The 27,081-nt window shown below is 37.3% G+C and overlaps 2 protein-coding genes across 2 annotated transcripts; one reads left to right on the forward strand and one right to left on the reverse strand.

Annotated features, from left to right (window-relative positions):
* Nucleotides 1-6,178: 6,178 nt before the first annotated feature.
* LOC139740937 (peroxisomal 2,4-dienoyl-CoA reductase [(3E)-enoyl-CoA-producing]-like) lies at nt 6,179-22,457 on the reverse strand. Its single transcript, XM_071651522.1, has 9 exons — nt 22,378-22,457; nt 18,733-18,801; nt 16,649-16,700; nt 15,939-16,004; nt 14,876-14,945; nt 12,344-12,468; nt 11,497-11,590; nt 10,373-10,477; nt 6,179-8,980 (listed from the first exon to the last, which is right to left on the reverse strand). The coding sequence occupies exons 1-9, from the start codon at nt 22,443-22,445 to the stop codon at nt 8,775-8,777; spliced, it is 855 nt and encodes a 284-aa protein (XP_071507623.1). The 5' UTR covers nt 22,446-22,457; the 3' UTR covers nt 6,179-8,774.
* A 2,339-nt stretch (nt 22,458-24,796) lies between these two features.
* LOC139740965 (intraflagellar transport protein 140 homolog) lies at nt 24,797-26,446 on the forward strand (the record flags this gene model as incomplete). Its single annotated transcript, XM_071651550.1, has 2 exons — nt 24,797-24,976; nt 26,225-26,446. Coding segments are annotated over exons 1-2 (363 nt in total), but the record flags the coding sequence as incomplete, so codon positions are not given.
* Nucleotides 26,447-27,081: the final 635 nt, after the last annotated feature.

Below are 27,081 nucleotides of genomic sequence, written 5' to 3' on the forward strand. Positions count from 1 at the left end.
TTACTCATACCCGACAAACTTTTCATATAGTGAATGGGACAGGGTGCCTTCTAGATTTTTGACTTGACTGAACCGCGGGAAGTCTTAAAAGAAAAAAAGAAATCACCAACGGAGATCAATTTCATATATGAAAGAAAACAAATCCCTATACAGAACAGTGCAAAATGATCAAAATCGGATAAGAAATTATAAGGAAAATGTGACATTCAAAACTCATGAATTTTTAAGAAAACACTATCCAGTCATTATGCATATTGAAATCAGAAAAGTTGATGATGTCTTGCTCTCACGATCTGTTTTGCTGTTATCATGGAGGTTCATATAGTAAACCAAAATTTATAGGTAATCGGTACCTCTTTGGGCCTGCAAGTTGCGGATACAACCTGTTTGATTGTATATTAAACAGCTCATTTCTATAGAGACAACCTGTTTGATTGTATTAAATAGCGCATTTCTATAGAGACAACCTGTTTGATTTATTAAACAGCGCATTTCTATAGAGACAACCTGTTTGATTTATTAATACAGCGCATTTCCTTTAGACACCAAATGAAAGGAAACGGAGATGACGATAGCTTATATGACTAGAGTGATCCAGGCCTGTATAGCCGCAATAGTAAAGGAAAGGCGCAAGTAGAAATTCAGGGAAATTCAAAGCGGGCTCTGCTTTTCGTATTATACCAAATCACAATGATGAGCATGGCATCATAACCACTCGTGGTCGTACTTCGAAATTTCGCTATATGCCTTTAATAATTTTTTATTTTTTCTTTTTAGTTTAGAAAGGGAGAGAAAGAGGGATAAACACCTTGATCTCTGAATGTCAGAAACATTTAAGAGGCAAAGTTCAGTATTAAAAGTCTTACAGGACGAAGTTCATGTTAAAACTGAAAAAGTTATTATTTGACGCAAGCCTTCACAACACACCATCTCATGTTAGAAGCTAAATTGGATGTCATGCGACAGCTTTGACTTCGTATACTTTTCAAGTACTGATGGAGACGACTATCTCGTTTTTGATTTCTGGTCTTTCTCTCTTCGAGATTATACGACATAAATGCGTGTCTTCTTACTCGTGTTTTTGTAATCTAGGAGTTACAATGATACTTTGCATTTAAAAACGGGCAGTCGATTCCACTTAATTCGCTGTTCAAACTGTGTTTGTAAAACTATTGTTTGTAGGCATTCGAGAAAACAACAGGAAATGGAAGAAATTGAATAAATTAATTGATCTATATATAATGATTATGTCTACTGAATTTAGTTTACCCTGCAACTGAGTGGAACTGATTATCTCTGCTGAATTGTATAGTTTGACTCTCAAAAATCAGAAGGAAGAGTGTACCGACCCTGACAAAATATACGGCACCGCTATACCTGCCCCGACCGAGGCTACAGCTGTAGCCGCAATTCTTGCATGCCCATCACATGCAGATGCGCGTTAAAGAGACATTCCAGGCGATCTTTATAATTTCACATCATGTACATGTAGTACATAAATCAACAGCTCCATGTATAGATTTGACTATTGATGTCATGCGTACCTGCCATGACATCAATAGTCAAATAAATCACCACCGGTCTCCACAAGACTGCATTTAGAATCGATGGCATCAAGTTTTTGCATTTCGGATTATCAACCGTACACGTTTAACTACTATAAATCTTGAATTTATTCCTATTTCCGCCGATCCTGTTCAAGTTGTATAAGATAATGCACCATGTAACATGTGTTCATTGCTCTGATTTAAAGAGAAAACATTAAACCCACTTCGTAGAAAAAGCGGTCTCTATTGTCCTGCGCTTGTTTGTACTCATTGGTTGACCAGTTTATACGGATAGTAATGAAAGTTTTGCAGACTATAACTCCAAAATGTTATTTCACGATAGGTTGAACTTTTACCAGAAGTTAGCCCATACAGCGTCATCTGAGGTTGCCTGGCATAACACTTAAAGTCGGAGAGCGTATACAACGAAGATCTGCGTGTTAGACACCTTAACCCTTTTATGTCTAAAGAATATTTTGATTTCTTGTATAGATTTGATACATGGCAGAGTCGTGTCCCGAAAAGCAGTTAGCTGATGCACGGTTTACTCTCTTTTGGTAAAATCGACTATTCGGTGTTCTTACAGATAAAGAAAAAGCCCTGTGTTGTTATTATGATTATAGAATATAATGTCGTCAAAAGCAAGAACAAAAAAAGAACAAAACATCTAAGTTTCCGAAAGAGTACAGCCAGTGGTAAGTCAGATTATGAACGACTTATTAAACAATGCTGTCCATTAAGATCGAGAGTATGGTACCAGCAATGAGAAAGATTCTTTTTCTAATATCAACGTGAATAACGCAAATTACTAAAGTATTAGCGAATGAATAAATGAGAAAAAAAAAAACGTGTGAAAGACATGATAACTTACTGCCTGCGTCCATACTTCTCGCCGCTTCAAGAGAATCGCAAACAAGATAATTCTGATTCCTTTCTCTAAATTGATTCCTTTTATTCAGAGCAAATAAGAATTGACAGTTCGGTAACTTGAGTTTTGGTCTAACTTTCCGTAATCATAATAGGCTTACAAGGAATTGAGTCGCAGGGGAAGCGAGGATTCTACCATTCCAGTGAAGGGGAAACCAGTCACATCCTATTCGAACCGCAGAGTTATTACTTGGTACTGTTCTGAGTCTAATTAAAGCGATATTTTGTTAATGCAATTATATTCGCCAGTTGTTGTGGTCATGATTCCAAGTAACAAAATTTCTTTTCCTATTAAGAACTTCACTTCTAATCTGATTATAATGTGTTGAAAATGAACAAAGAAAAATGGACTGTGTGAGTTGGCATTTGTGGGAATGACCAAGATATCTGACAGGTGGCCGATGTTATTGACCATAAACTGTTGGAAGATGCTTATACACAAACCCTAAACACAAAACTGCATTCATACAGGCAAACCGATTTATATGGCCACTTTCATTGACAGATCTCGTCCATTCAGTGAGACATTCATTGTTAACACTCAAACTCGGAGCAAGTGCAAGTTCCCACTGGGCAATTTGTTACCGATTACCAATATTACCGGTAATAACGCCCCGAAATTTGACTAAGACCAAATATTACCGTTATTATCATGCTATTACCCAAATGATACTACCTGTTACTGTTATCACACCGATGAAACCGACATTTTACCGAGTTACGACAGGGTGATGAGGGGTGATATGGGTAATGTTGAATGGTTTCGATTGGTTATAACTTTGCAAACTTGAGTAATAAAGGTAATCTTACAGCAATCCAAGCGAATTTTTCAAGTCCAAAAAATTACTGTTATCACCGTGTTGAAACCAACATTTTACCAAGTTACAACAGGGTGATGAGGGGTTATAGGTAATCTTGAATGGCTTTAATTGGTTATAACATTGCAAACTTGAGTAATAACAGTAATCTCGTAGCAATCCCAGCAAAATTTTCAAGTTCCACAAATTACTGTTATCACCGTGTTGAAACCAACATTTTACCGGGTTACAACTGGGTTATAAGGGGTAATGTGGGTAATGTTGAATGGCTTTAATTGGTTATAATGTTGCAACCTTGAGTAATAACTGCAGTAACATTCATGCATATTCATGAATACTCAAATGAGAAAATGTGTGATCTAATTTCAGTAACCATGTCTTCACGCATTACAACATTTTGCAGGTAAATGTGATAGACTATACGTCAGTTAGGAATATACATGTATAGGATGTAGTATAGGTATAGATGGTAGGACATTGTAAAGGTACAGGGGTTAGGTTAGAATAGGATTAGGATTTTATAGGAGAAGGGCATATTAATCCCCAAATTGTGCCTAGCACGATCTCATAACTAATTAATGTGCTCAATTCAACCCTTAATCTTTATTTCTAATAATATCGTGTGGTAATAACCTGGAAATGTGGGTAATATCGGTTACATCATACTGAGTATTGGGGAAATGCAGTAATAATGGGTGGTAATAACGTGGAAATGCTGGAAATATCGGTTACATCATACCAGGTAATATTGGGTACATGGAGTAATATCGGTGGTAATAACGTGGAAATGCCGGAAATATCAGTTTCATCATAACAGGTAACATTGGGTAAATGCAGTAATATCAGGTGGTAATAACATGGAAATGCTGGAAATATCGGTTACATCCTACCGGGTAATATTTGGTAAATGGAGTAGGCCTAATATCGGGTTCGGGTAATTACGGGGAAAGATTGGTCTACTATTTCCCCGTTATTACCCAAAGGAGTTACCGTACCTGTTATTACCCGGGTATATCGGGCAAAATACCCAGTGGGTTGTCATTGTCGCATGTGCTCAGGCACGCAGTGACATTTGTCAACATAGGTACCAATGGAAAGAGGAAGATTTTCTCTTTCCTTACAACCAACATTCATGTGCTCTCCATAGCTGACAATTAATTGTAGCCCTCCAAATTTGGATTACTTTTATACGGACTGCACAGGTTTGCGCGATACAGAGTAATAGCGTTCTAACCATTCTGTTATCATGCACAAGAGTTTATGTATCTGAATTCTTACCATTAGCATATTCAGGGTATTATATATAGCCAGCATGGTGTTTTTCGCTAAAACGATATTCTGCATTTTATACTTCAAAGTTATATATACCAAGGACAATACAGCTTTAATCTCAGAAAATTTAGCCACTCTACAGACTATTGTATATCATTCTGTCCAATGACACAGCAGGATAGTAGTGTTTTTAATTGTTTATCCCATGGTTTTGATTCTCGTCAATCATGAGGATATTTCCGACTCGATCCTTTCCACCTAACCTTCTGCATGCCATGCACATTAATCTCTCGTCCATAGCTTTGTGTGTGGAATTCGTGTCGCTTGACTTATTTGATTGACACAGAAAGGGTTAATCAGTGGTTGCCATTTATTCTGATTCCCTGTGTCTTTTGTGTGTGTGTGTGTGTGTGTGTGTGTGTGTGTGTGTATGTGTGTGCATGTATGTGTGTGTATGTGTGTGTGTGTGAGTGTGTAAGTATGTACGTGTGTGTGTGTATGTGTGTGTGTGTGTGTGTGTGTGTACTTTACACGTCAGAGTTATTCAAATGTGAATAAAACCTGAAACCCGAGGGCTGAAAGGCATAGGGTTAGGTGGGTGGGGGTGCTTGTTTGAGTTTCTCTCGCATACATTTGCCATGAGCTGTGTATCCAAATCGTGTTGTATTAACTACTAGTGTCAGGAGAGTTAAGTAGCCTTGGGGGAGAGTGCACACTAAAATGTTTTGCATTGCAAACAAGTAGGTTTTAGTACATGACGTCTAGCAGTTTTATTTCGCCTGAATGATATGCAGAATGACTGTAGATCTACTATGTACATGTAGTTCTAATTTCAAAAGACAGCAATAAAGGAATATAGCATTGGATGATTTGTTACAGTTTAGTGACGCTATCGCCAAATTTGAATCTCTATAATACTCCACGAAATACTAACATATTTGTCATGATAAAGTTTGTGTATACATACATAGTACAATTTGTATTAGTGTGTAATATAGAAAGAGTAAAACGGAGTCTGAGAGGATGTTTTGGTGAAATATAATTATTCAGTAATCTGAGGTAAATCTTTATTTTTCTTGAACACAAGATATGTGGAGCGTGGTTACCAATGTATAAAATTCTGTATGTAAAAATCAACAAAACAACGACATTGTTTTTACAAATACAATGTACATTGTACATTCATATGAAATGATTTACAGTAATAATTGTGACCAACAACATCAATTGACAATGCTACTTTAAATGCTATAATTGGAAATATAACATACAGCTGTAGCCTACATATAAATGTGGAAGACATTCACACTAACATAATCATGTGACAAGTCATGTGACTTTATGCTGTGTGAGGAATTGATCATGCCCTTTGAGCACTCAGGCAGAGTAGAAAAGGGCATTGCAAATACCCTGTCTTATTATCATTATCATCATTATTATTGCTATTAACATAATTACTATTACTTTGAATATGTTAAAGGCATAATTTACTATTTGCAGACGGAGCAAAAACCCAACATTAATTTACCGCTTCAAAAGAGTTCTAAAATGTGAGTTAGGGATAGAAACAACCAATGTAAAAATTTGAATCAGCATAATCGATATCATCAGTATTGTTAAATATATAAAATGTAAGCAATAGTTAAAATAAAAACGTTTCCAGACTAAACCGTCTACAGTTACGATTTAATGAGGAAAATAGCAATATCTCCTTATATTTTAGGCTTTATTGCAAAAATTTTATATGGTATGATGGTTTTGTGATACACCTACACATATATGCATCAAAAGTGATATCTTGAACAATTTTAAAATCACTGCTCCTAAAGGTAAACAGGACCTTTAAGGACAACAGACACTATTTCTGTTTGTTTCAGCTCATAGGGTTGGTAAAACACCCTCAAAACCCTACCTGAACAAAACAGAAATATTAAGTGACAAATTTCACCAAAGACAGCAATTCTCCCACAACCATGCATGTCATTTGAAGATTTCATTTACAATGTTAAAATCCACTGTCTACATAATGCTACATATTGACTTTTAATCTCCATCACACAATTTAACTGTTGGTAGTACTGGAATTAAAATCACAACATACCCTAAGGCATACACAATTAATTTCCCAGAATCCATTCCAAGAGTGTAGGGAGATCTTTATGGCCTCTTTTTGGTCTCTTATTTGGCATATGAATATTACAAAAATGTGAACTCGATGTTGCAAACTCTGACCTTCATAAACACTGTATGTGTAACAAAGTTTTTTTTTAAATTTTTATTTGAATACATACGATGCACAGTGGTTACAACAATCTCTATAAATTTCAGTTGGATGATTGCACATAACATTATAATTCACATTTTTTACTCCAGAACTTTCAGGGTTATGCAGTCACATCCGGGAGTCACACATCTGCAACATTTTTTTGTGTGATCTGTACATGAAAGATGATACAAACATAATTAATCTCTGAATCTACAGACTGAGTATTTGTGCATGGCAGTACCAAGTCTTTCCAAGCTCCTTGTTTATCATCTTCATGATTTAATTTGAATACAAGTTGAGCCATTTTCCGACATGATAGTATGAAATACGAATACCTATAATCACTGAAGATTTACTGTTGTTCCAGTCTTTCACTATTCGCATTCAAATTTCATTGACAATACACAGACTGTATTATTCACAGATTTAAATCTCTTTAAACAGTGTCAGTGAGTGTAATATGAACTATTACAACAAGCTGGTGACATTAAGCCACTATTCACCATCTGGAGATGAAAAAAAAAAGGGGGGGGGGTTAGTGCTTCAAAAAGTTCTAAAATGTGAGTTAGGGATAGAAACAACAAATGTAAAAATGCTAATCAGTTTAATCAGTGTTAAGTATTGTTAAATATGCAAAATGTGAATGACAGTTAAAAAAAACAATTTCTGACATAAAACCATCAACAGTAATGATTTGTTAAAGAAATATTTGTGATGTACAGTATATATCTCCTTGTATTTGTAGCTCTATTGCAAAACTTCTATATGGCAGGATGTTTTGTGATACAACTGATACATACATCCATCAAATGTGATACTTGTAGCTCAAACTTTGTTTAATCACTGCTCCCAATGGTAAACAGTGGCTTTAGATCTCACTGCTGTAGTTCTCTCTCTTTCTTCTTCACACAGAAAGTAAAAGAAATGAAGGTAGACTAAACCCTGCCCTGGTATCTTTTCCTTCCTCTCTTTGTACTCCATTTCTACATAACATGGAATGATTGGAGCAGACTGACAATTATTCACAGATTCAAAGCTCTATAAAGTTGGTATAATGATTAACTGGAAAGCAAGTGCTCCTGGATCTTCCAAATGAAATTAAAAATCACTACCTGTAATTCTTGGAATACAGGCAATAAAGTATCCCAATTTCGCTGCTTAATCAATAAACCTAGGTAGATCTATGCTTATTCATTGCCACTGGATGTCTTTACATGCCCTGCAGGATATCTCTGTTTTGGGCCAAACTCCTATGTGATGATAGTCTTTTGCAAAGGCATTTTGCTATAATTTGAGGGCACGCACACAGAGAGCAGTGGACTCGCACACACAGCACTCAAGCAGCGAGCCCAAAATGCAAGTCCATTGCAAGCTGCCTTTGCAAAAGGCTAATACATGATGGGTACACATTAATCAGATACATTTTCAGCTTTCCCATCTCTTTGGCACTGATATTTGGGAAGCTGCGATGAATCAATCCTGAACTACAGGTGCAAATCATTCAGGTCAGGCTGGAAAGTTAATCGTGACAGAAATCATGCTACGTACCATTGTAGTCACAAATTGATGATCATACAGGCAAGTCATGTCCAAGCAATGACCTTATCTCAGTGATGATGTCAGTGTAGTGTATATGCAGTTATTTTCGTGAAGGTTTAATTTTCGTGAATTCTGCAAATCACAGTTGTATCACGAATCTATCAACATGCAAAAATGTTGGCATGCGCTAGGGTGACTCTGCATTTGCGTCAGCGTCGGTGTTAATTTGTGAAAACAACACCTCGCAAATATGATTGTGACCTCGTCATTTGTTATGATATCTGTGCGCGAAAATGACAGCTTATACAGTAATGATGATGTTCAATTCACAACTGCAATTTCTTCATCTGATTCATTCATCACAACAAAATTATGGTTAAATCAAGGCTGCATGAAATACCAGCTTCAGAGTTGACTCTTAAGTCCTGCGAGTCTTTGGTTGATGTCGTTGGGTGACGTCATCCAGCTACCTCCGTCGACGACGACGATGTCCCCAGTGATGTAAGAGGCCGCCGGGGAGGAGAGAAACACGGCACAGTCCGCGACGTCTTGCTTGGTCCCGAGGCGTCGCAAGGGGATGTGCTGAGGAATTGACTCAGTCAGCGGTCCAGCTAGGTACAATAAATGTTTAATGAAGTTGTCAACATTGCAGTACATTTAGTTTAAAATAGAGAGGGAGATTAATGCAGAAAAATTTCTTCCGATTCTTTTCTTGTGCATTTTACAAGAACTATATGTATGCTCTGTCAAACAAAGTAGATTCTCAACATTAAAGCCACTTCTTTGGGAAGAGAAAATCTATTCAGTACAGTTGTATAAAATTTTGTTATCAAGGTTTGTTGAAATAGAGAAAATACAAGAAACTTTGATCCCGCAGGCCAAGAAAAGAGTTCGTTATATGAGTGAGCTCATGTATACACTGTGTTAGGCACTAAATCAGCATTAATTATTATTATAACTAGTATTATTATTACATGTATTATTGTTATTATTGTCATTACTGTTATCATCATCATCGTCATTATTATTATTATCATCATTATCATTACCATGAGAGTTTACTGTATGTGATTGGTATAGCTTTGCATTTACCCCATCAGGCATTGGGTTTTATGCTTGCCTCTTACGGCCTTCTCTGCTGATATATCTCACATGTACAAATGTAGATAAGAAGATGGGACTATCATTGACCTATCACTCTTTTAACCATCATTCCTCACTTTTTCCACTACGTACAGCATGTGAAGATTCCTACATTCAGTTATCATTATTGCCTCCATCACTCTCTGTTCTCTTCACACTTTGTAAACAGTGATGTGGAACATCATTGATTCTATCTTCAAAAATATCTGTATTCTTTTCGTTATATCACCTAGAGATCATTAAGTATCACCACCATACTCACTAAATACATGAATTAAAAGGGAAAACATAGTTCTCATATGCTTGCAGAAATGTGGACTGTTCTAAAATTTACAAAAATGCACAAGAAATCTGTGAAATAATGCAATAATAGCATGTATTCTATTCTGTAATGACAAAAATGACAAAAATGTGAAATGCTAACCAGAAAGGTTCGCCAAAAGTATTACATTCTCAGAACATACCCAATCATGACTGCTACATATATATTTTTTTTGTAATCGATTATGGATGATTGAAAAATTGGGTTACAGCAGTATCCAAAACTCTTTGGAACTAGATTGAAATGCATGCAACTTTTTGACTAGGGCAGTATCAATCATTGCTTAACATTGTGAATTTGGGAGGGAGCTTCAGGAATAAAAGTGGTATGCATAGGATCGGAGTTATTTTACCCTTTTGATCTTGTAATACTCTGAAACAACTCAATATTCCGGCAAATTACGTCAGCCAGACAAGTTTATTGGTAAACCCTTTTGATGTACTGCAAGCAAATTCCAAAATGGTGAAAGATGAATTTTCTGAGAACTATATCTTTGGCCTTAAGACATGCTAGCACTTTGCAGACATCCAATGCCTACCTAATTTGCGCATTCCCTCTGTATCACCAATGGGCCCTGGGGCAATCCCCACAACTCGAATTCCCAGTGGACCCCACTCCACCGCCAAACTCCTGGTCATGGAGTCTAATAGACATACAAGACATGATTTCACTCAGCATTCTCATCTTTAAAATAGTATAGTCACTGAAACATCAAGTCTATGTCAAGGCATATCAAATCATCTTCAATTATAAACTATGAAGGTAAAGCAGTCTGTCATTCACTGTGGTGACAGCTGACATCATTATGGCACTACAGCTATATCTGATGAGTTGTAAAACTAGTGAGATCTAGTGAGATATATTTCAGTAAAGGAACACTACTAAAATTCAATGTGAATTTACATGTGTGTGCTATTTAGTATCTTAGCATTGGTTAAATTGTTATTGTTTTCATTACTCAAATCAGTCAAACATCTAGATACTTATTCTTACAATTTAATAGCTCAGATTTCCATGGAAACTGATAATTCTAGTCATACTTACTTCAGAAAAGCCTGTCGATAAAAACAAAAAAGAAAAAAAATCACTTCATTATAATACTTAAACAAGATCTAGAAGGCATTATACAACACCTAAAAAGAATGCAGCTATCCGATTGGTTGATTGCCCATCACATGACATTCAGTTAAAAGTACATCGCATATTGTCTCTGTCTGCCATGCATTTTTTTTTTCCTTTTGAGCAAAAATGGATATCGCATGGCTGACGTCCCCAATTTCCGTTGACTTCCCTGTTAAACTCATGATTGACTTGAAGTTTTCGTGCCTTTGCATGGCTCTGATGTCACAATAAACAAACTAAACAATTACAAGAGGGCGTACAAGCACATATTTTGACACTCGGTTTTGTAAACAATCTATGGGTTTTGCGCGCATGTAGTACACGGCTGACTATGATGTAACTGGGGCACTCAGTTGCCTTTCAAGGAAAATGGTTGCCATGTCTGGTCTAAAATTCAAGGATATGTGTGGACCACATCTGTTGATGTCCAAGGTGTTGTATGATAAAACAAATAGTGTATGGCTTTTACTCGTGCAACGGAAAAAGATTTCGCACTAGTGACTGTTCACTATTTGTATACTGGCCAACTCCTGCACTCACCAATAGCTGCCTTTGCTGCTGAGGCATGGGTCTGAAGTACTGTTGCTTTGTATGCCAGGGTGGCTGAGATATTAATGATCACTCCTCCATTGTCCTGAAAAAGGACAAAAAAAGACAAACAAACACACAAACAACAAATAAACAGATGCACTTTCAATAGTGAAGGTCTAATATAAAACCACAAAGGTCTAGCATAATGCAATGCTAATCCAAATTTCCATCACATTACAAATGTAAGTACCACTGTACATGATGTAACTCAAGGTGGACAACTCCTTCGTCGATGCAAAGAAAGAGGGTCATTTCCTATTATTCACTAGGAATTCTAAAAAAAAGGTCAGTCTGGTTAAATGTATGTCAGCCAACAGTAAATCAGATAATACAAACAATTAGTGAATCAAATACGCATGCGAGTGCCATGCCCTCTAATTCATTAACAAATACCAAACATTCAGTTTGATGTACAGTTACACCTGTCTAGCATGGCCACCCAAGGGAGACAAAAAAGTGGCCGCTATAGTCAGGAGGCTGCTATAGACAGGTTTTTTTGACATGCTTTTTCTCTATGAAGGATACTTAGTGGCCATTTATGGCAAGTGGCCGCTAAAGACAGGTGGTTGCTAAAGACAGGTTTGACTGTACAGTAGACTCCCGATATAATGAAGTCCTTGGGACCGGCAGTTTTCTTTCGGTATATCAAAATGGCGTTATAACTGAACAAATAAACTACAAAAAGACATAGTGTGGATAATGTTGCGGCCTGAATTTTTACTTCGTTATAACCGGAAGTTCGTTATAACCACGTTTATTATAACGGGAGTGCACTGTATCAGCATACAATGCAAACCTTCATATACTCCTCAAAGACAGCCTTGGTGGCATTGAATGTGCCAATGGTGTCGATATCAAGGACAGTCTTGAAGGCGTTGAAGGACATGGCACTAGCTGGGCACAGGAAGTTACCAGCAGCACCTGAAAAAATCAATTGGTATCAAACAACGGCTAGGTTATTCACCATGCTGTATATCCTTAAAGGGATAATATAGTCTTGGTAAAGATGGAAATTCAAGTTTTAACTTTTTGCGAGATAATTAGAACCGACATATATGAAATATTAAAGAGCATACAATTCTAAAAGGAACTAAAAGTTTATTTGATGAAAATGATTTGAAATGGCTGAGACATCCAAAACAAAGTTACAAAGTGGTCCTATTAAAAGGTGGGACCCATCTTTTATCTTACGACACCATTTTCATGAAAATTGGATATACCGTTAAGACGCTGCATGACCTTTTATACATGCTTGTCAGACTGAAAATGGCTCAAAAACATGATTTTGTGTACAAAGTCTATGCAAATAGATTTTTCTCACCTTATTAAAAAAGATATGATTATTTTCACTTTCAATAGCTCAAATCAATTAAATTTAGCATGATTATGCTTAAAATAGGTTCTGTAATAAATTTTGTGGAAAAAAACCCCCAAAAACCCCAAAAGGTCGAAAAACAAGGAAATACATATAAATTCATAAAACAATGGAATACATAAGAAATTAACTTTGATACCAGATTTTTTCTTCAAGTACATTGTTAGGAATTCTACAAGGAATAATGTCACCAAATATTAGGATGCCATTAGCTTTATTTTCTGAATTAGAGCAAAATTTATGATTTCATGCATATTAATGAATATAATTATAAAACATAAAAAATGAAAAATTCAATTGTTCTTTTATATGTTTGAAGATTATGCGACAAGTAATGTATGTGTCAATTGGGGGGGGGGGGGGTTGAATCAACCCTCCCCCGGCCACAGAACAGGCCAAAAAGCACGGCCTGGTTAGGGTTAATATTTCATATAAGTGGTTTCTAATTATCACGCAAAAAGTTGAAACCTGAATCTCCATCTGAACTAAAACTATACCATCCTTTTAAGAAATAATTGTTCTCCTTCATCAGCTTATAATTCAGTACAATGTATCACGTCATTCTATGTTGATGTGGTGCATTTGCCTGCATGTAAACCACTACCTGTTAAATCAGTAATAGGGTGTGTAACTTTGTTTCAAGTGCAGCCTGGTAGTGGATCTTTTGTCACATTTACATTACAATTACCTCTACTGTATACTATGAAATCACTCCCACTTTGTACTTGTGCTAAAAATCAATTCTATTCCTCTCGTTGATGATGACTGATAATCAAAATCTTTTTCACTTTGTCTCCCTCTACAATTTAAATTGTTTAAGATCGCAACTGCTGATCTGTATAAAATTATCAAACATGTCAGAAAAAAACGAACCAGTGGGACTCGAACCTGTCATTTACTGCTTTCTGGGCAGCGACACTACCACCAGGCTGTCCCTGGTTGCCGGCAGTGACACGACGAACACGGAACAAATATCCAAGCTCCGAAATTCCGACATTGTTATGTTAAGTAGTCCAAGGCGGACAAGGCATATTACATTTCTTTCATTTAATATGCCTTGTTTGTTGATTTACAGATCAACAGTTGTGATCTTAACAAATTTAATTTGTAGAGGGAGACAAAGTGAAGAAACTCGCACCTGAACCTTCACCCCTCTGATTAATATCTTTCTTTCAATCAAAAACTTACTATAAAAAAAAAATTCCTCTGTGCAATATCAAGTGACCCATAAGCACCATAAACCAAACAGTACTTGATACAAAATTTACAATTTTACACTCATGCGGACAGTTCAGCCCTCCTATCTGAGATTTTTTTTTTTTTTTTTGATTGCTCCACATTTACACTAAAATATTTCATGGTGTGTTTATTCCTCATTCACATGGAAAGAAATGTGAACTATCCAGCACATGTAAAAAAACAACTGCAACCAATCAAAATAAATTTTGGGATGAAAAATATAATCAAGCTTGCCATACCAAGATTTTTCTTCAAAATTGCAAGTTTTTCAAGGTGCAAAAACTGTAATTAGTTTCTTGTGGTGACATATTGTATTTAGATCTTCAAGAGGACAGTTTATGTGACATACATCTGCAGTCCCTCAGTAGCAGGCAATGCCTTGCAATGCAACATGCTTTATGGCAAAACACTGCTTCACAGTTATATTGCAGCAAGGAGCAAAAATGTTGGCCTTTAACTCGCTGAGAATACTAGGGCAGGTGTCTATGGGACATGCATGTTGTAGCAAAATCAATCCGTCCTCTATGGGTTAATAGCCACCTGCATATCTTTGGGCGGTTCTTAACTGTCTGGTGGGAGGAATTCATAATTCTATTCTATTGATACGATTACAACAGACAGAAAACGAAATGTGATGTTTTGTATTTCAAAAGTATCAAATTATTTTCAATTGATATCTCTTTAGAAGGTAGAGAAATGAGTCAGAGAACATACCATTCACTAGGATATCGATCTTGCCAAATTCCTGCATAGCCCTCTGTACACCTGCTACAACTTCCTTGGGCTAAAGAAACAAAATGAAGAGAAAAGGGGTGATATTGCAGTGCCGGTGGACGTAAACTTTGACAAAATGTAATGGCAGAGAAAGCATTGGCTTAAAGGGGAAGGCTAGTAACTGATCAGTGGGAATCAGTGGAAATGCTGGGAGATGATTGTTCCAATCCTTATGGGATTCATTCAAGAGTACATTATCATATCTATTGTTGTGTGAAAACTATTTGCTTCAGAATGGTCTCATATTCAAGTAATGTGCAGTTTAATGTTTCCAGGTAAGCGTCCCTGGTCAGTGACGGAGCATTAATCTGCACATTACTTGAATATGGGACCGTTTTAAAGCAAATGATTTTCACACAACCGTAGATATGTAATGTACTCTTAAATGAATCCCACAAGGATTGGAACAATCATCCCCCAGCATTCGCACTGATTCCCACTGATCAGGTACTAGCCTTCCCCTTTAAGCTTTTTAAGTGACACAAGCCTTTCACAAGTGTGAACACTTGTGAATGGCTGTCCTACATGTAATACAGAATTAATTTTTCTTTTCTTAACTTTTCAAAGTTAAACAGGCCTCCTGCTGAATGGAATATCTGTTTAACGTTGATCAAATATTGTTTTATCTTTAGCATTCTTTGACAAATACTCTTGCATAAACACCACTGGATTCATTCAGGTTAAAAAAAATTGAATTAAACACTATATCAGGAATCTACATAATAGCAGTAAGGTGATGATGGGCCGCCAAATTTCAAGAAGGTTCTCTTTAGTGCCCCAATTGGGCAACTAAGAATCAAAATGGATTGTGGTGTTTCCTTTTATATCTGGCCATCACAATTGTATACTTTGTTTTCAGGCCACTAAAATTTCAAATTTTAAGAGTTACAAGCTGTAATTACCCTGATTTTCAAATTTAAAGAGTTCAAAGTAGCCTGAACAGGCAACCAGAGAGGCATGTTAGTGGCAAGCCCTGAATAGATGAAGCAGTATCTCACCATACCTTTCTCACATCCATCTGAATTGGAAGACATTTCTGTCCTGTCCCTCGGCTCAATTCTTCAGCAGCCTTCAAAAACAAAATATAAAAGTGAAATCATCTAATCTACAATCTAGAATGATACACTGCACCTCTACCTCATCCTGTACAATTTCAGCTTTCTAATGGCAGTACAGTGAGAAGTGCCCTGTAATGAGTTTCATTTGCTTCATGAATGTACATACCTATACGATTAGAAAAGAAATCAGTGAAGAGAAAACAGAATTATACAGACTACTACTACCAGGTAATACTTTATTCAGGAGATTTACAACTGTTGGTATCAAATTCATGCATATATATCTGCAAAAGTTGTATGGAGCATGCACATCATGACACTTTGGGCACACTTTGGGCTTTCCCCATGAATGACCAATTTAATCTTTTTGATCCTTGCAAGAAATTTGTTAAGTACGCAATGACTGCTGCAGCAAACTGATAAACTTAAGATTTTGAAAGAAACACTTTCAAATTTTCAGTACAGGCAACCCCCATTATGATGAAGTCCTAGCTAGGGACTGACAATTTTTTTTTTTCTAATACTGAAACCTCATTATCGCCGAACAATGAAGGATAATAAAGATATATGATCATTTTGGAACTTGAATTTTTGCAAAGTTCAAAAAGATTTATGTTATGACCATGTTCGATATAATGAGAGTGCATTGTATTACCTGCTGCACACGCTCCAATTTACGGCTTGCAATCACTGTAGAACACTGATGTCTGAATGAAGGAAGCAAATAAAATAATTTCACAAGATCAGTCAGTAACACAGTGGTTAACTCTTAATGTGCCAGGCCCAAAACCCCTAACGTGCCAGAGGTTTTTACTTAACGCCAGAACGTTTCAAAACTGGACTGACAATGAAATTTAAAACCGCCATATCTCTGAATCTACTCACTGTTTTGAATTGAGGTCTACACAACATGTATCAAGAAATGTTTGTACTTTCGCGTCGTGTTGTCAGTTTGCCATAATATCTACCTGATCCTGAAATATTGCAGAAATAATTGATACATCAAAAAATTATTACATATTTTTGTGTAGTATGGGAAAAAAAGAGTCAGCCGTGTTTTTTATTCAATAGAACGCTCCCTTGACTCTGTGAGAAAGTTTTAGAGCAACATCTTCTCTTTCAAATGATTACAAAATTGCCTTTTAGAATTGTATGATTTTTAAGATACTGGCGGTTTATTTTGTCTTAGCAACTTCTCTTTCCGATTCAGAAATTCATTCCCAAATCTGAGTCCTTTAGTCCCAGATCCTGTATTTGAAACTAAAGTAATTGTCCCGGGCCCTTCAAGAGTGTCTTTTGTCCACTTGAGAAGGAAAAACCTACTAATCCTCCTTTTGTCTAAGCGGACTGCGGGCGGGGTACTCTATTGAAATCGGCAGGCCTTTGTCCCCTCGCAATTCCTAGGCTAGCGTGGGGACGATTGGTGACGTTCACCAAAACAAAAGGATGAAAGACTTGACCAACGAACCTAAGCTGACCCTCTTTGAGGGACAAAATCAAAGCAGCTTCCCGCAGGACAGCGTCCAAGCGGAACAATGTGAGTGGAACCGCATAGACAATACACGCAGATTCAATAGCATACACACGCGTGGTTTACCAATGAGACTTTTGATCCATACACATCTCGCAGAGGGTGCGCTCGCTGCGGATTTTCCCGACGCGAAAAAAAATACATCTAGCTGAAAAATCATGTATTTACTCAAAATTTTCCAATGTAAGCATGCTCATATTTTTAGTGCAAACGATGGCTATGCTAATCAGCTACCAGCACATATCAGTGGCAGTTTCTTGGTGTAACGCATTACGGTACCACAAGAACTTAAATGACCAATGCTTTTCTCGCTCTTCTTAGTCGCCGATCGGCGACCATGGCACGTCAGGACTAAGGTCGCCGTTCGGCGACCATGGCACGTTAAGAGTTAATCGCATAATACAGTAAAATCTAACCACAATCAATGTACAATAAAAACTGAGCACAACAGCCTTAATCACAGGAGGTTGTTTGGTTTTCTATATTTCAGCTCTACTTCTCAAATAGAACCCCTAGATGACTTACAATATGTATTAGCATTTCAGGTAGAAAAGTGAAGTGACTACAATACACACAGAGAGGAAGAGAGTACAAAACAGAACAAACAGAAGATACACTGTAATACAATTACATGTAGAAACTTTACGACTTCATCGCGAGGGATGTGACTATTTGAAGGCCATGCAGCATGCATCTATGAAAATTGGTTTTATAGCCTTCAATTCTAATGTTCTTTTTTATGTTTCCTCGATGAATGCTATTTTGGGACTACTCTGTGAGAGAAACAAGCAAAGATGTTTATATGTGCCAACTTTGGGATTTTCTTCTTCCTTTTTTTTTTCTCTATCCTCCCCTTCTCTATTTCTCTTTCATGCCTACACTTCCATAAAATGATAATGATAATTTATACATATATGATAATATATATAACTTACACTGTAGATGTACATCTGACAAATTCACTCTATAGAGTGCTCAAAGTGCAGAGAGAGCAAAATTAAGACAAAAAACAGAAGTTTTTCAATGTTTCTTGAAGGAGTCACATGCAGTAAATGTATCTATAAAACTTGCAAATTATTTATCCATATAAAAAACTACAAGCCTTAGGCCTACAAATTGTAAGCCCTTCCTTTTGAAACATTTGAAATACTGAACAGGGTAAACTTTCTTCACATGATACATCCTTGGGATACATTAAATGTTCTTACCTCATCAAGACTTCAGCAATGGTGAAACAGATACCTGATCCTCCACCGGTAATGAAGGCAACTTGGCCTCTGAAATCAGATCAGAGCAAGAATTTAATATCAATATGCAAATCTTAATAAATTTGTGCCATTTGTCAGTCCACTGACTTTTACCCCAAAGAAAACTCACACAATAATTCCTCATTACCAGCCTCATTATCAGTGGTATGTGCAACTCATGGACAGATTAAATAAAAGCAGAGACCGCAATTGTAAGCTCGAAAGAACAGTTTTATGGTTCAGGGATACCTTGCAACATTGCATACAATTTGCAGGAGTCAACTGAATTGAGTTTCACACGAGAAAACAGGAAAATGTTCCAGGTTGGAAGACTATCGATAATAAGGTTAGGAGGGAGCATGGTCTATACCATTTTTTTTTTTCTGATTTGAGCACCTGGTATATTGCATTAGCATCTTGATGAAGGTACATAGCCTACTAGTAAATTATTACATCCAGGAAACACTCAAATTCATATAAGACAATGGCTTTTATCTACTCTCAAGCGACTCTGGGTACATGTAGGTCCACAGTCTGCTACCCTTTGTACGGCACAGATGAGGAGAATAGAATGTTAAACATAAACTTTCTACAGAAATGATGAATCCTATCAAACAATTATTCTTTATCTTCAGATCTTTGCATATGTTCCTGGAGTGACAAGACCTAAGAGTACCAATATCTTATTTGGCATGTATTCAAAAGGCCATTCAAATACCTCCTTAACATTAGATTCCGTAAAACGGGGTGAATAGGGACAAATTTAAAGTTCTTATGATTGCATTTTTTTTTTCACGCAGCCCAGAGACTCAATCTTATGTGGGGATTTTATGTTCACCTAAAATACCTTTAATTTGGTGTTGTGAAAAGAAATAAATATTTGGGGGAAAAGAATGTTTTTTGATAAAATGACGCTGTCCCTGTTGACCCCAAATTTGGGGTCAACAGGGACAACACTATTTTTGATCCAAAAGAGCTGTTTGGAGGCATTTTTTTTTTAATCCATCCAATGAATTGGATTAAGGGAACAACTACAGAGTTTAAAAATGATATACAAATATTTAAGAGCAATCTATTCCATTGATAAATCAATCTTTAACAAAAATTGCAACAGCCCAACAAAATGAGCTGATATGTAAAAATGTGACCCATCAGGTCAAAGGTTAAGATTGAAAAGTAAGTCAAAACTTTACTAATCCATTGAATTGCACTCAAATATTAACCCACTTCTTCTTCTAGTGGCAAATCATGATGTACAATCTTATTCATACACTCTAAAATCAGTGTAACTTGACTCTTATGATGTCGGGGATATTTTGGGAGTTCTTACAGCAATAATAAGCTGGCACCTATAGTATGGGTCTGACCCAAACAGATGTGTTATTGGCATTAAAACATGCAGAAGACAGAGAAAAGGGTCATGAAATACAAGTGGAAAAGTCCTAGCCTGTCTTAGGCAGTGAAAAAAATTCGCAAGAGGGTGGGTGGGGCCGGGGTTCCCAGACCCTTCCTCCAAAAGTTAGGGTTAAGACAGCAAAGTTCACTCTCATGATCTATGTATACAAAAGTGAAGCCACATATCCAAAGATCTTATTGCTCTCTTGTCAAGAGATTTAGAATAAAGATTCACACTTTTGAAAATAGCTGGACATAACAAACATTTCAGAGCAATTTATGACATTATAAATCATACAGAAAATTTACAGGGCCAATCAAATGACACCATGGTGTCCCTATTCACCCCAGTCTAACTGATTTTTTTTGCCCAAGAGAAGAAAAAATGTGCTGTCACAAATTCCTGTTGGAATATTCATATTTAAAGGTGTGTTGTAGGACCTAATAGGCTAGATTCATGAACATTTCAGCGAATTTCATTAATCAATGGCCACGGGAGCAGAAAAGTTTTGACCGCCCTGATTTTTTTGTGATTTTTTGAAAACTTTTTATTTGGACCTCCTGTACCCTTAAAAAAAAAAAATTCACTTCAGGAGGACCACTTTCTGGACACTGTTGGATGGTCCTTCCATCCTGTGATAAAAATAAGAAAAAAAGTTCAGCAAATATGAAACGTGCACATTCAAAAAACTTTTATCGGTTTTGTCCCTATTCACCTCGCCGTCCCTATTCACCCCGTTTTACGGTTCTACTTAAGTTTGTGTAGAATGTGAAACCGGTAATAAAAAAAAATACTAACCAGTTGGTGATATTGTATTACGATGCTTTTATTACCGGTACCTAAAATGCTTGAAGACATTTCACATGAATGGCAATCATTTATGCATGGCTCGACACTAACTTTTTTGTTTGGTGGCCCCATCGGGCCACCAAAATCGTCAATTTCAAATTTTTGGTGGCCCGAGAGAAAAATTTGGTGTCCCCAAAAAACAATAAAAAACATTAAAAGTCCTTTTTTTAAAATGAGTCAAATATTTAAGTTTATGAAAGTAAGAATTAGAAGTTGGACATATCTATACTCATAAATAAACTTCAACAAACTTGCAACACTCACTCTTAGGCACTCATTTAGTCCTTTTCATCCGTCCTTTAAACAAATTTAACTGCTAATTTCCGGCGCAAAAAGTTACGAATTTATTGACTTACTTTTCAAAAAAATTTTGGTGGCCCGAGGCGGGCCACCAAATTTGCCCTTTTTTAAAATTTGGTGGGCCAACTTTCATTTTTGGTGGCCCTGGGCCACCGGGCCACCGTTAGTGTCGAGCCCTGATTTATGTCTATGTAATTAAAAACAATGTTTCTACATTGACATTTGCTTTCAACATTAATGTTATGCTATTTTGCAAAATTTAAAAAACAAGCAAAATTGTTGTTTGTTTGCTGTTCTTTTAATTTCCATGAAAATCCATGATTTTGCAAATTTAAGTTATCTAGGGTCTACAAACTTTTTTTTTTTTTTTTTTGGTCGCATTGTGGTGTGGTGGGTGTTTATAGTTACGTATAGAATCTACACTGCCTAAGTGAAGAGTGTTTACTGTTAAACAGAAAAATCTGCCTGATCGGAGGAGTTTTATAACACTTTTTGTTTTTGTTTTAAAACAAACGTCCAGACAACGACTCTCCTTCGAGAGCGTCTGTGTCTTTGTGTCTCCGCGGAACATATCCTGTGATCAGAGCTACCAAGTCTGATCGCACCATGATTAAGAGCTAAAAATTGGAAAAGCTCCCTACTGTGGGAGGCCGGGGGGGGGGGGGGGGAGGGGGGGAACCCCTCCCACACCCTCGCTTGCGCGCTCATTCGCTCGCCGAGATGCCGAGTCATGAAAATCTCACTCATAAAATTGTTTTGAACTTGGCATCCCTGTGTGATCTTTCTTTCAGTCTAGGGTAGGTGCCTAACCTGTTGTTAGTCTGCACTACGCGCAGCATACTTACTTGGGTTTACGCCCACCCACCCATTACCAACTCGCACTCGCATTGCATTGTATTACACACACTGTGTATAATATAGTTACACAATACACAAGCCTGACTGTTCAATAGCAATCAAAATATTTGAAAGTAGGGCCTACACAGACGGTGTCTGTAAAAGCCGAAGTAGGAAAACTTAGCAAACAATATTTGCAATAACTTTTGAGGAAAAATACATACTTTAACAGGCTTGGATTGAAAACATAGTTGTATGTTTTCATACACTTGTCGACCATGGAGGCTGCCATCTTGATATTTAATTGGGCTTAGTCATTACAAGTATAATTTTTTTATTTCAAAAAGTATATATGTAGAATAATATACCAATATATGACTATTTAAAATATCATTAGTATATTTTTACTATTTTGTGATTTATCAAAGTAACATTTTGATTTTTAATTTACACAATTGAATTTAAATGATTGCCTTAAACAAACCAAATTCTTGTCTCCCGAAAATACCAGCGGGCGACAGGCGTCGGGCAGCGCCGGACTCCAGCGCTGGTACGAAACCCCCGGACGGGTACGGCTGAGCGATGAGTTCGGCGGCGGCCGGATACGAGGTTATAGCGTTGTTGGCAACCGAGATGGTTGCATCGTGTACAGGGCGAAAGGTATTTACTCACTCTTACTTTTTTCAGACCTGGATTTATTTGTGATTTAGATTCTAGTCAAAGTTATATGGTGTGTCGTAGTTTGTATATCTGCTTGGATTTCTGTTCTTATCATGTTTTATTCGTGTGTTGGCAAGAACGTTCAAAAATCGAACGTCTCACAATACACCCCGTCGCGTCATGCATTCCGTGCCTGTCATGCAAGCAGAGCTATAATCGCCTATTACTATATGATGCGTGCCGTTTTGTATTGCACACTTTCTGCAGTGCTGGCCTGGGCTGTGCACTGGCATTCTTGAGGTGAACTTCCTCTTCTTCTTTTTCTTCTTCTTTTTTTTCTTCTTTCTTCTTCTTCTTCTTCTTCTTCTTCTTCTTCTTCTTCTTTTTCCTCTTTCTTCCTCCTCCTCCTTCTTCTTCTTCTTCTTCTTGAAGTTCTTCTTCTTCTTGAAGTTCTTCTTCTTCTTGAAGTTCTTCTTCTTGAAGTTCTTCTTCTTCTTCTTCTTCTTCTTCTTCTTCTTCTTCTTCTTCTTCTTCTTCTTCTTCTTCCTCTTCCTCTTCCTCTTCCTCTTCCTCTTCCTCTTCTTCCTCCTCTTCCTCTTCCTCTTCCTTTCCAGTACCTGTCCTTTAGATCGTGATTCATGGTTTGCGCCATATTAAATTAATTGATTCAAATATGTAATAATTGTTGACAGAGGGAGCAGCATATTAATACGTTATGCTATATTGGTATTGCCTAGCCTTAGGCTTAGACAGTACGGTCAGTAGACCCTGTAGGACTAACATACATTAGAGATCTGGGCGTCACTCTAACGTTTGACACTAACGTTCAGTCCAGTCCATTTTCATACAACGATTGTATGAAGCGATGCATGTCTGTGATTATCACAAATGTGAGAGATTTTTAGATTAATGTTATCACATGATCATGGATCATGGACAACACATGCATATCCATCAATATTTTCTCTATCTTCCTTCAGAAACTTTGTCCTTGTATCTGGTATTGACATGTACCAAGTGTAAACTTTACTACTAAAAAAACCTGACTTACACGGCCATTTTGATTAGACTCTCTGCTCTAGTAACAAACACAATTTGATTTTTAAGACATTGCAATTCTTAATGTATTCCAAAACAATTCCCCCACACCAGTACTACAGCGTATGCCAACTCATTCTTCCCACGCACCATCCAGGACTGGAACAACCTGCCTGTTGATCATGCCGCATACCCATCCCTCATCGCCTTCAAAACTGAGTTGAGGGAACTCTGTAGACTGTAGGATGTAACTCTTCATCCAGAGATTTTTACTCGCACCTGTAGATATTTTGCACCTGATTTCAAATTTCTGTTGCCCTGGTGCGGCGTATGCGTATGTTCTCGCAGTGCGTTCATCCTCGACCATTTGAGGGCAGCACTTTATCGGAAGAAGAAGAAGAAGAAGAAGAAGAAGAATGTTTCTAGTCGACATTATTTGGCATCTGCCATTGAATCTAGAACAATTAGAATTTGAAAATGTTGTAGAAATGATTTTTCCCCCTCTCCTGAAATGTTCGATTATCTAGAGTCTATATGATTTTTGAGATAGGAGCAAGGTCTTGTCACCCCAGCTGAGGAATGATACTATTTAAACTGTTATACTGTGCCCTTGTTTGTATGAAACACCACAGAATTTGTCCAAATCTTGTATCATTTGTGATACCTTGTCCACTGATGTGCTTAATAATTAGTGATGATAGTGACAAGGTAAAAAAGAAACCATGTGGGCCGAGGCCTACAATACTGAATGTAATCCACTGGGATTGGACTATAATTGGACGTTTGCATTCTTCAGGCATTATAGAGATTGTGCAATCATGAACAATGTTTTTGTCATTATCTGACCTTCAAGACCATTATTTTCCAGATTTTATTGCTTAGGTGCTGCAGTGATTTCCAAAGTGAAGGAGAAGACAACCCTGAAGCCAAGTGTTGAAGTGAGAAGATCAGTTTCATTTGTGTCTACGCCCAGCTGGACCAGACATGGCGATCTTCTTTGACCACAAGGTCCGTGCCCAGGCATTAAGTCTGGTCGACATAGCCTGGCACAAGGAGCAGCCTCTTCTGGCTGTAGCCATGCGGGGAGAAGGGGGTGTGGGTCTCGTCCATGTCTTCAATGAGGAGGTGAGAATGTGTTTGCGTGTTTGTTTACTCGTTTACAGGGCTCTGTATTTGCTTGTTTTGTGTGTGATGTAGATTCTACACTGTTGATCACAAGCATATCTGCAACTGTGCCATTTTGCAGATATTCAGAATTTGAGACTCTTTGGCCTGAATGCACCAAATAATCATTTCGTCGACGAGATGACTGATTTCGTAACGAAATATTCTATGCAACACTTAGCACCCCATGGTCTTTGTCCATGGTTTAACCATTGACAAGATTGTACCACCTTCGTGAATTCGGGCCTGTGTGTGTGTTTGTGTTTGTTTTTTTTGGTTTTTTTTGGTTTTTTTTTTACAAGTAGTCTGAAATGCTGCCAATGCTACATGTAGATGAGGTGCATGACCAAATGAGTGGCTACTTTGTCTACAGGTAATACTCTAATAGGCATGTTTTATATTCATGTGCACTGTTATGTGATATTGTGATACAGAGCCCCCATGATAAAAAGTGTGCAACCACTGATGGGGTAAACCCTGTTTTGCAAGCCAAATGAATGAAGTATATCAATTATCAATGTCCACTTAACTTTGCTGCTGTTGCATTGCAATACTGATGTGAACAAGACTTAATTGTAGATGTCTAATCATTCCCTGTCACAGTAACTGTCAGCATTGACAGTGAGCAGATCTCCCTCTAATATTGCCTCCATCGCATTTACACAAAATATAACCAGCAACCAAACTTATCAGACCTCTTTTCAGTATTCTAACCATTGTTTTTGTTTGTGTATATAGTGTGTGTCTAATGTGTAACCAAACCTTTTTCCACTGACTTTCTTTTGGGAGGTATAAAGGCCACCATTATCTTCCTGTTTACCTTTGAGAGCAGTGATTTAAAAATGTTTGAGATATTACTTTTGATGCATATGTGTAGGTCAATTGTATCAGAAAACATCCTACCATATGAAATTTTTGCAATAAAGCCTAAAATATAAGGAGATATCACTATTTTTCTCATTAAACCATAACTGTAGACGGTTTAGTCTGGCAATATTTTTATTATTTTATAACTATTGTTCATGTTTTGTATAGTTTACAGTACTTAACATCGATCATACTGGTTCAAATTTTTACATAGGTTGTTTCTATCCCTAACTATTTTGAAGCACTAATGCTGGGTTTTTGTTTCTTCTGCAATGCCTTTAACAGGGAGTATGCTTCAGTTGATGTACAGTATGTGTCTTTTTCGTTCTTTCTGTTTGTCAGGGAGAGCCGCTGCCCAATGCCAGCATTCAGCGTGCCTGCTATTCCACCTCCCTGTCGTGGCACCCGACCCAGCCCGCCGTGGCTGTTGGCTTCGAGAACGGCGAGATTCTGATCTGGAATGAGGCGGAGCAGCAGATGTTTGAGGCCAACAAGCTGCACAAAGGCCAGGTCTGCTTGCTGCAGTGGAGCATCAGCGGTCAGAGGTTGCTATCAGGAGACAAGGTATGTATGTATTGGGGCATTTCCACTGTTTGTTTACTTTGTTTGTTTGTTTGTTCATTTCCCATCTGAGAAGATGGCTGGATAGCCCATATTCAGCTATGCGATGAATGAATGAAGCGGGATCTTTTACGTGCATGAGTTGTGACTCTCTCACACACGGGACCTCCATTTTATGTCTTATCTGAGGGACAGAGTGTTTTGCCTCTTGCAAGAGGAGACGGTATGATTACACACAACATTGCTCAGTCCAGACTTGGGTTCAAGCCCGGGTCGCTTGGGGCGGAGGCAGACGCGCTACCGACTGAGCTCACCGCCTGTAAAAGGGTACTTTTCAGGGATGTCACTTTATTTTCTGTTTCCAATGTGCATTACCCCCCAATACAGTATGATCTTCTAGAGCACTTTAATGAGAGTTAACTTTGCCCCCAAATTGCTTCAAACAAGTAATCTCTTCAAATTTATGCCAAAATGGAAAATTTTTGGTGAGTGTATGTAACCTGGACAGACCAACCTTGTGCATTTTGGTCTATCCATACATTCACCACTCATTCTAGAAATGGTATAAAACACAATGTTCAATAGAATTTTAGAGTTGTTATTATCTTTTCTAATAAATATTTATAGGCCATTCAAGT

Source organism: Diadema antillarum, unplaced genomic scaffold (genome assembly GCF_040938485.1).
Source record: "Diadema antillarum isolate AM-2024a unplaced genomic scaffold, OU_Dant_1.0 seq00000891_RagTag, whole genome shotgun sequence".
NCBI classification, from domain to species: Eukaryota; Metazoa; Echinodermata; class Echinoidea; order Diadematoida; family Diadematidae; genus Diadema; species Diadema antillarum.